We start from the raw sequence: 10,290 nt of genomic DNA, 5'->3' as shown, positions 1-10,290 counted from the left end.
TTACACCTGCTTTATACATGGAGTTCACTCATTAAACTGTTGGAAATTTGTGAATAAAGTCACTTTTTTTTTTTTTGTATCAGAAAAGTGATTTGTGAAATCTAAGTTAACAAGTTCCAATTTACGCCTGCATCATACCATGTTTGCTCTCTATTGGGAAAGCTGTTTGGTTCCCTGCTGAGAGTGCAAGCTACATTTAGTAATTTGGCTCGAATCATATTAAGATCTCACTTAAAAGGACACATAATTGATTTCGTACCCTTAATTAAATAAGAAGTATTTTTGTCCAAACTGATTATACATTTTTTTGCGCGGATTGCCCTTCTTTTGGTGTGGTCTTTAAATTTTGCCCCTCATATTTGTGGTCTTTAAATTTTGTCCTCATATTGCTGGTCTTTAATTTTTGCCCTTCGCGTTGCAATCCTGAGCTTCGCGCAGAAATTATGAGGTTCTAGGTTTGAACCTCCGCTCAAGCATAAATTAAAAAAAAAAATCGCAAGGCAAGGTTTGGGTCGCTGGTCCGACATACACTTATTAAGGAATAACCAAAGTTATGCCGGACCCGGCATACTCATACCTTATGGGCAGACTTGGCATAAGTATGCCGGGTTCGGCATACTTATGGGCAGACTTTTAGTTTAGCCTTAACTAAAAGGCTTTTCCTAGTTATGCCTTATGGAGTAGACTTTTAGTTAAGGCATAACTAAAAGTATGCCCCATAAGACATAACTTTTCCTTAAGACATAGACTTTGCCTTATAAGGCAAACTTTTAGTTGTGCCTCAAGGAAAAGTTCCGCCTTATGGGGCATACTTCTAGTTATACCTTATGGGGAAAACTTTTAGTTAAGGCATAACTAAAAGTATGCCCCTAAGGCGGAACTTTTCCTTAAGGCATAAACTTTGTCTTATAAGGCGGAACTCATAGTGATACCGGGTCCGGCATAACTTTAGTTATTTCTTAAGAAAAAATTTCGCCTTATGGGGCATACTTTTAGTTATATCTTATGGGGCACACTTTTAGTTAAGACATAACTAAAAGTTTACCTAATATATGCCTCAAAGCAAAGTCTGCCCCCATCGGCAAACTTCTGGTTAAACATAACTAAATTCTGTCGGTGGGGGCATAGCGAAATTCAAACTCTGCCTTGCGAATTTTTGTAAAATTTTTGACTGAGTGGGGGGTTCGAACCTGGAACCCATGAGTTTTAGCCGAAGGGCAAAATTTAAAGATTACAAATATGAGGGGCAAAATTTAAAGACCACCCCAAAAGAAGGGCAATTCGCAGAATTGCGCGAATTGCCCCTGATTATAAATGGGCAATTTACACGATTGCCTATTCGGGGGTGGTCTTTAATTTTCGTCCCTCAAATTAGTGGTCTTTAACTTTTTATCCTTTCGTTACAATCTCTTGGTTCTGAGTTCGAATCCCCGCTCAGTCAAAAATTTTAAAAAAAAATCGCAAGGTAAAATTTGAATACGCAATGCAAAGTTTTGACTCAAACTCTGCCTGATCAGGTAGAGTTTGACTGCAAACTCTACTTAAGACAGAGTTTTGCCTTCAGACATAAGTCAAACTCTATCTTAAGACAGAGTTTTAACAAAGCTTTGGCTTTAGGCATAAGGCTAAACTCTGCCTTAAGGTAGAGGTTTGAATTAAGACAATTTTTTTTTTTTACTCAATTGAAATTTTACAAAACTCTCCCTTAAAACCTAACTTTTGCCCGAACAGGCCTCACTTTGCTACGAAACTGTCTTGCAATTTTTTTTTTTTTTACTGAACTGGGATTCAAACTCCAAACCTCATGGCATTAAACAAATGATAAAAATTAAAGACCACAAATTTGAGGGCCAAAAATTAAAGACCAGTGCATTTGAAGGGCAATCCGCACAAAAAAAATGATTATAAAGTGGCTGGATTTTGATTAGTTTTGAAAAATGATTATAAAACGATTTTTTTTCCATTTTTTCCAGTGGCTGGATTTTGATTAGTTTTGAAAAATGATTATAAAACGAATTTTTTCCAGGTCCAATGTCGCAAGTGGATTTACATAATCACTTCAGAGCAGTAGAAAGGGGAAAGAAATCAGTTTTTCTTTCCATGTTATTTTTTCCATTGATGGTAGAAAATTCTTATGTACAATTCTGTACAGGTCAATGTTAGAACTATTTATTGGAAAGAATTTACAGGTGAAGTAGGGGTTATGCACAAAGGAAATAAGACGGTGAGACATCGAATAAGTTCACCATCTCAGTCGCTGACGTCAAAATACTTGGGATCTCTGGGATAATGATGTTCCACATGCAACTGCAGTTCCAAAAACATGGATTCTAATTAGTCATATTGAACTAACTGAGCATCTCTGATATAACAAATGAAGGCAGCCCTCTACAGTGCCAAACAATATGTAGCTCTGCATCCAAAGGACAACATCTCCTTCACAGTTGGCAAACAACACGAGAGAAAATAGATTTGATGAATATGCACGTGTTTACGAATGATGAACAACACGACTATTAAGTTGTGGGTACTACTACGATTGAAGTCAAGCAAATGATAAAAGTTTCTGGTTCACATATTAATGACCATAAGCATTTCACCCCACACACATAGGATTTAACTCCACTTAATCCAGTGGAGAAAACACAGATTTCTTCTCCATTTCGGAGAAAGAAAGCAGAGGTTGGATGGCTGGACAAGTTTGATCTAGTAATCACAACATAGTTTTCTTCATATTAATAAATTTCAACCCATTTGCATAACATCCATTCGACATACTGAGGCAACAGGCTGAACAGTGTGCAAATCAGATCAATATAGTCCAACATCACTGAACTTTTTTAGAGAAATATAAATGCTTTAGTAGACAGTTGGATAGATAACTCAGTATTAGACATACCTTGCCTTCATCAGAATCTGAATGTCGCTGAGGGAAAACTACTCTCATATCATTATACAAGTAGAATCGTCTCCCCTCTTCAACGTCCATGCCATTTCTTGCACTCTTCTTGGGGCAGGGGCACAAGAACCAGAGATGTAGAGCATAACGAAGAACACTAGAATTAGCACTACTCTCATTCACCTTTGAAGTGCTATTTGCAGGTTTGGTAGAATATAGAATTGAACTGTCATCCTCAACACTAGTAACCGAAGCTGGTCCACTATCCATCTTTCTATCTAAACTCTTGCTTCCAGCTTTATCCATAGACAAATTTATCTTTTGACGTAAAAATGTCTGCAATCACATAACTTGCGTGAGATCACCACTGCAGATGCGGATTTACAAAATGCCAGTACCACTTTAATAATGCCCCATGTAATCACTAAGATTATATATGAAAGTGTGTTAGCTGCGCATAATTGCACCTACTTTCCTGTTACACATGCATATGCAGAGATCATCCAATACCAATCCCAGCAAAATAAATATTGAAGTCCAGTGAACAGAAACACCGCTTGCAAAGGTTGTTCAGCCGATCTAATCATTCAGACCAGCGAAGAAATCGACAGGCTACAATCGGACTGCAGACAAACAAGTGCAAGGCTAGTGATGCCATCTTGCAGTAGTTTACTTGAAGAATTGAAGAACAATGCTTCATGTAATGGAGCTCAAATAGTGATGAAAACAAAGATGTATAAGGCTATGCAAAACTGCATAATATTTAGAGAATTATTTTGTTTCAACTTCCTGTTGGCTGTTTCACAAGAGCCTCTATACTGAATCGAGGATACGTAATAACCTATTCATTCTTCTATAAAACTAAGCCAAAGGAGTGTGATTACGTATCCTCGATTATTTTGTTTCAACTTCCATGTCTTTTCTTTCCATGAGTCAAGGAAACAAAAAGGCATGGAAGCTTAAAACATTTGAAGGATATTATGGATCTCATAAATTAAGGATTTTCAAGACTCAGGGGAAACTCATATTCTTTCCTACTCCTTACTCTTCAAAAGCATGACCCTGCCAAGTAATTTGCATCAAAATAACAACCACCACCACACCAACAATCCCAAACTAGTCGTGGGACGTGGTTTGCTATATGAATCCTCTGTATCCATTCAACTCTATAGTGACTCCTTTCACTTCAATGCTCAATAATTTGTACTTTAAAACGAATTAGAATTCACTAAAATTAGAAATATACAAAATCTCACACTTACCCCAACACTGTCATACAAATCTGTAATAATAAAAACTCCGGTCAAACACCAACCCAAATGTAAAGGTACAACTAGTTGATATAGTTTATAACTTTATATGGATTTTACTTCCATTCTCGCTAATTTGGCATGGATTTTGAGAGATCGTAAAACTTTTGAAACAACTTTTCATCCCTGTGCTTTTAGGTCTACTTCGTCCTCTTTCACACACTTCAATCATCGTAGTGGCACACTTAAAGAGTGGTGCATTTGGAGGCTTATGTAGGATATGGTCAAACTATCTATTCTCTCCTTTTACTCTCTATGTTGCTGCTTACACCTTCATTACTGTGATCAATCGTAAAATCTAGTGTGACAGCACATTCAATCTTAACATTTGCATTTTTATAACACTCATCTTCTGAATGCGTAGGACCTTTAAGGCCTAGCTTTCACTCCGACAAAACATTAAAAAGCTCCACCCAAAAAATTCTTGACAGAATCCACTGACTTCTTCGCAAAAAAACAAAGAAGGTTGCTTGTCCTGATAAAGTCATGGTAATAAAGAATCATAAGTTGATTTTATGTTTTACTGTGAATTTCGGCTGCCTTTTAACTCTTAATGCAGCCTTATGAATATTCCTTGAAGTTCTAGCTGACATTCCTATAACTACAATTATTTGCTTTTCCTCCTCAGTCATCACCGAAGTTTGTCCATGGCTAACCATCCACGTTGAAATCGTAGTTAACTGCATAAAACACTGAGCCATAGTATTCCTTCGCTGCATATAACATGAGATGCAGTACTCTTTTCTTTGACACCTCATCATTAAACAAACATGGAATTAGGCAAACATCAGAATATCAGATTATCTGCCAGTCGCAGAGTTTAAAGCCATGAAAGAAGAGTCTTGACTCAACAACCTCCTATCTACTATATAAACCAATCAGTTTCCCATTATTCATCATCAAACATGCACAAAATCAGTGCAAAGCCCAATGGTTCTGTACTCAATTTAAAGCTCGTGAATGGATTACTTATTCAGCATACACAGGTGCTTCAAGGATTTACTGCCTCTTGAACCATTTTCCAATCACAAAATTGAATGAATAAAAATGATGACTATGCTAGATATTCTCCGATAAGGAAAAGATTGTGCATCATTATGATAAACAAATAGAAGCTCTCCAAATTATATTTGCATAGTTTCCCCACCTCAAGTTTACCCTAAAATAAAATAAAAATGTCCTTAAAGTAGTAATACAGATTGAACCTACCTTCGTACCAGCTGGCATGTCAGTCAAATCATAGCTACAAAGGAATGTGTGGATAGGTGTCCTCTCTGGATTGCTGAGAACCTGCCAATTGCAATAAAAAAAATTGTACTTTATATTATGAATTCTGCAAAGATAAAAGATACATTTATGTTCAAATCAGAGCAAATTACCAAAAAATGTATATTTCCTACAACTAGATGTCACAAAGAGCTGTAGCATTCAGAAAGAAGGAAAATTTCTACATTTAAATATCATATCTCAGACTTATAGCCTATAGTTAATTCTAGAACTGCCATCATATTCATTTTCTCTGGAAGTAATGACCAAAGAGAAATACTAGATGACTGACTCGAACTTGCAATTTCATGATCGATCTCCAAAGCTATTTGTTATTCTCTGAAACAAATAAGATACCATTATTCTTTAGGATCTCTGGCAAAATGATATGGCTATTGAATAATCTCAGTCATCTAACCCCCTGCTTTAAGCCAAGTGAAAACCAGAAATATGAGAGTACTTATATGAACAAGAGCAACAGAGAGACAAAGTAGAACAGATTTGCAGCGAACAAGCTACTCTCCAACAGTAAGCAACAACTATGAAGGTATCTCATACCAAAGTGATTAACGAGGCGGAAAGACCTATTCACCCAGTCTCTTTATTCTCCCAATGAGAATGACATGCTAAGAGATTTAGACCAATGATAGATTCAGGTATCGTCCAATTTCTAAGTTTCTTCATCTTACGGTATGGTGTCAATCAATCAACCCTAAAGTTCGTTTTTTTCTTATACAATGATGTTAATTGTAAAACCTACTTTTAGAGATATCACTCCAGCATGTTCTACTGCAAAAGGCTTCATATCATGAGCTTGACATCATAAAAAGCTTTTGATGATCATAAAAAATTACTTAGCTTAGGAAATATGAACAACCAAATTAAGAGTTCTCCTCAAAAAGATTTGATTTCCTTTTTATGGACAAGTTGGTGCAATTTATCACATCTTATATCCCGATTGATCACCTCGTATGTCCAAAATCCAATCTCTCTCATACTGAAACCAGTATATCAAACAATTTTTTCAATATCAAATTAGCAATACAAGGATGGGTTCCTTTTGTCTGAGAGCAGAGATATGCTTTACGACTATCTCCTTTGTATGAAAATTACACTCATTAGAGTAAAGCATCTTAAGACATAAGCATGTTAACAGATGCACACGCAAGCTGAGAGGATAGGAGCAGAATACCAGTTGTATGCGCCCTTTCATCGGTATACGTAGGCGGCCTTTGTTTGTTTGTGAACCATTAGTGCTAGAATTCCCAATTCGTGAGCCTTTACTGCCACTGCCTGGTCTTCCAAGATCTATTGATGAGTAGTACAGCAATAAGTTATCACCATCTACACTAGTTACAGCAAATGGAAGTTTCTGAGGATGTGGCGAGAAATTTCCACCAGTGATACTAAGGACCGCAAGAAAACCATCAATTCTCTGCATAAGTATATTATAATTTGTCAACAAAAAGCAATTTGTCAAACCATTTCTAAGCAAAGAGATCAAGGAAAACTAATGCTCAAATGAAGACCAAGGATAAAATGGATGACATCTGAAAGAATATAAAGAGCATCATTAGAGATAATTGGGGCAGTAAGAACCACCTGGCTCACTACACCGGACGCCAAACGACCAGATAAGAGTGACTCCTCGAATGAACCAACTAAGGACCTTTTGACAGACAGTCCACTAAGACTTCTACCAAATCTTGCACATTGCTTTGTAGGAACTGAATTTTGTGCCTTGGACCGCCTAATTTCAGGTGTGAAACGTTCTAAGTTCATCTCAAAAACTTCAACATCTTGGAAAAGTTCACTTCCTGTTTTGTGAACCTCTTCCTTCCGCGGAGATAAAACGTCTGAAAGTCTTCGATCAAGTGAGTGTTCCACATCCTTCAAAGTTAAGTAGTTGTCATCATGATCCTCCCAGGAATTCCTAAACCTTTCGGCACGTCCCACCCTCATATGAGATTTTGGTCCAAGAGGAGAAAGAGATAATAGTGGCGAGAACGTATTTTCTACGGGTATGTCTATTATCCCATCTTTCAAATGTGTTTTTATCATATGTGCACAAAAATTTAACCCAGGGGATGGAGGAGTAAAAGGAATCTCAGATTCAGGAACCTCGTATTTGAACAAAGGACCATCTGTCACAAAAGGGGAGACCTCTCCACATGTTTCATTCGGCGAACAACAGTTCCCCCTAGGGAAAGATGGCATGAACCAATTTTTATTACTGAAGTTGTTTGTGTTGCCTATATGAGCCTTTTTATGTTCTTGTGAGGGAGCACTATATTTATCAAGCGTGAAGTTGGAGTTACTTCTAACAGTACTACCACCAATATCCAAAGATTCACCTGCAAATTTATCTGGAAGAACCATGCTATTCAAAGGTGACAACAAGCGTTTCCTAACTAATGAACCTGTAGATGAGTTGACACTATCCGACGGATTTGCTTCAAACAAATTAGCATGGCTATTTATTTCACTTTTTGATTCGAACCCAACAATCCTTGATGCAGGACTCTGGTTAGTCCTTCCACCATTATTATGAGTGAAGAATCCATGATTTTCCGCAGAATCAATCCTCAATTTATGCATGCTTGTCATACCATCTTTATGAATACTAAGAATATCAGCATCCCTCGAAACATCCCTAGACGAGACGAATGAAAAATCCGCTGATGTCCGATTGCTAAAGGAACTTATGTGCATTCCACTCATATCACAACTGCTCATACCAGCAAATCTAACAGGACTTTGAACAAATGTACTCAATGATGTAGCCACTTCCTCAGCAATATTGCTGGAGGGCACTTGAGGCAACCCCATATCCCAACTTAAATTCGTTACCCTCGTCAAAACGTCAAATGTATCTAATCTACTACACTACCTAAATTCTATCTCCTGTCTTACAGAAATTCCCAGCTGTTCATTCTCATACCATCAGAACAAACCGTACAACTACGTTAACGCTACAACATTACTATCATCATCAAACCGGAAAAACACTACCTGTCTATCAATGGGATTCCCAAAAATGTTTCATCAAACAATCTAGCATCTATATTCGACACGACTACCAAGGTACTACAATAAGCATTGGCTTCACATTTACACCACTCTAATATATCAGACCGATTTCCCATGATTCGTCGCTCAATATTAAACCAAATCCTGAAAAAAAAAAAAATATGTTGAAACATTAGTCCTATATCCTAGTCATCATAGTAATCACCAAACATTAAAAATGTAATTATCCATTTCACATACATTGCTATGATCACTCAATTAAGGGGCAAAAAAAAAAAAAAAAAAAAGGAAAAACCTCGCAAAGATTTATGGATTAATGTTTCAATTAATCCGATCTAAAAATAATTACTGATCGGTTTTAGCAAGATCAATAATCAATATATGAGAACTCTACAGATTATATGAGCTAAAAATTAACGATCAATTACGATTATCCCCTTTTTTTGCCTCTTAAAAAATAACTCGAAAATATATATTCAACATTCAAATTCACAAACACGATCATCGTTAGTTATGAGAACTATGCAGGATTAACATGATTTTTAAGTGTTTGATTACATAGAAGAAAAGCGTAAAACAAATAAAAAAAAAGAGGAGAAGATTATCTGATACCCATAAAAACAAAACGGAGGCACCAGTAATCATATCTCTAATTTAACTATGAAAATTGAAAACAAAGAAGAAAGGAGAGTTGAGGTGTATTTATATTTAAAAGTTTTGTAGAGGGGAATACATAAAGAGAAATCAAATTTCCCTTTTTTTTTTTTTTTTTTTTAATCCTGTGGTTCTTGGCTTTTGTATTTGTTGTTATTATCTATCCTTCTTCTTTACCTTTTAACTGCGCCTCCCTCTCCCTTTCTCTCCTTTCAAAGTTTCCCAATATCATTTATAATTTTATGTAATTTGTTTCTCTGATATACAATGGGCTCGGCTTAGTTGTTGGGGAAAAGATGGTTCCAAGAGATATGCTCCTAACTGTTGGTACTATGTGCAGCGTCAATTGTACTTTGTTCAACAAGGATGGCTGTCAAACTTGCAAATTTTTGTAACCTATATCCTTGGTCTTACTTATATTTACACGTACGATGAGATATGAATTTTATGAGATTACTTTTGACTTTGAGGGCTCCTTTGGTTGGGAAACAACTTATCCCGGAATAACTAATCTCGTGATAAGTTATTTCACCCTCAAGGTGGATAAAATAAGACTACAATCTCGGGATAACTAATCCCGAAATTAGTTATTTCTGATTTTTATTCCAACCAAACATGAGATAAGAAGGCATTAAAATTTTATCCCGGGACTATTTTTGCTTATCCTTCACACCAAACGACCCCTTAGATTATACTAATAATGATGGTATAAAATCTTAAAGTAGTTGTAATTTGCTAAAAACAAATATTATTCCCCCAATTTATGATGCATAGAGTTACAAAAAAAAAAAAGAATTTTGAAACTTGTAGCGTAAAATAAATCTTAGATATTTGTGCGGCTCATTGAGAGTATAATAGAAATTTTAAAGTTAAATTATTTTGATATAAAAAGACAATATTATTTTTTGGAATAAATAAAAAAAAAGCGTTTCGCATAAATTAGGTCGGAGGTTTTACTATTTGTTTAGTTGTTGCCTTATCATATTATTGCTACGAGAGGAAGATAGGCAGAGATAAACTAAGAAGTTAGGTATTGTACTCCTAAGACGATTTGAGGACAAAAAAAAAAAAAAAAAAAACCTGAAAAATGAGATTTAAGAAAGCAAAGCAACTAAAACAGGTTAGCCTTTT

At 36.0% G+C, this 10,290-nt stretch overlaps 1 protein-coding gene across 3 annotated transcripts; it reads right to left on the bottom strand.

Annotated features, from left to right (window-relative positions):
• Positions 1-2,065: 2,065 nt before the first annotated feature.
• LOC132632318 (uncharacterized) lies at positions 2,066-9,492 on the bottom strand. Of its 3 annotated transcripts, none has more exons than XM_060348201.1 (6): positions 9,337-9,492; positions 7,078-8,649; positions 6,668-6,910; positions 5,419-5,499; positions 2,900-3,235; positions 2,066-2,307 (listed from the first exon to the last, which is right to left on the bottom strand). In XM_060348201.1, exons 2-6 carry the CDS (start codon positions 8,302-8,304, stop codon positions 2,251-2,253), a joined length of 1,944 nt encoding a protein of 647 aa, XP_060204184.1. In that variant the 5' UTR covers positions 8,305-8,649; positions 9,337-9,492; the 3' UTR covers positions 2,066-2,250. The 3 variants fall into 3 exon arrangements, with proteins under 3 accessions (XP_060204184.1, XP_060204183.1, XP_060204185.1); XM_060348200.1 differs by lacking the exon at positions 9,337-9,492 and adding an exon at positions 9,118-9,289; XM_060348202.1 differs by lacking the exons at positions 2,066-2,307; positions 2,900-3,235; positions 9,337-9,492 and adding exons at positions 3,250-3,522; positions 9,118-9,294.
• Between the last annotated feature and the right edge of the window lie 798 nt (positions 9,493-10,290).

The sequence above is a fragment of the Lycium barbarum genome, chromosome 3 (genome assembly GCF_019175385.1).
Source record: "Lycium barbarum isolate Lr01 chromosome 3, ASM1917538v2, whole genome shotgun sequence".
In the NCBI taxonomy this organism is placed as follows: Eukaryota; Viridiplantae; Streptophyta; class Magnoliopsida; order Solanales; family Solanaceae; genus Lycium; species Lycium barbarum.
The sequence above is the reverse complement of the archived record's forward strand: the minus strand, read 5'-3'. Positions and strand labels throughout refer to the sequence as shown.

What these genes read in the sequence shown, in the direction of transcription:
- LOC132632318 (XM_060348201.1), bottom strand. Translation starts at nt 8,304, where the DNA reads ATGGGGTTGCCTCAAGTGCCCTCCAGCAATATTGCTGAGGAAGTGGCT. An exon ending in ACATGCCAGCTGGTACGAAG is followed by an intron (nt 3,236 to 5,418) that starts GTAGGTTCAATC and finishes ATGTGATTGCAG; the next exon opens with ACATTTTTACGTCAAAAGAT. An exon ending in CAGATTCTGATGAAGGCAAG is followed by an intron (nt 2,308 to 2,899) that starts GTATGTCTAATA and finishes TTGGAACTGCAG; the next exon opens with TTGCATGTGGAACATCATTA.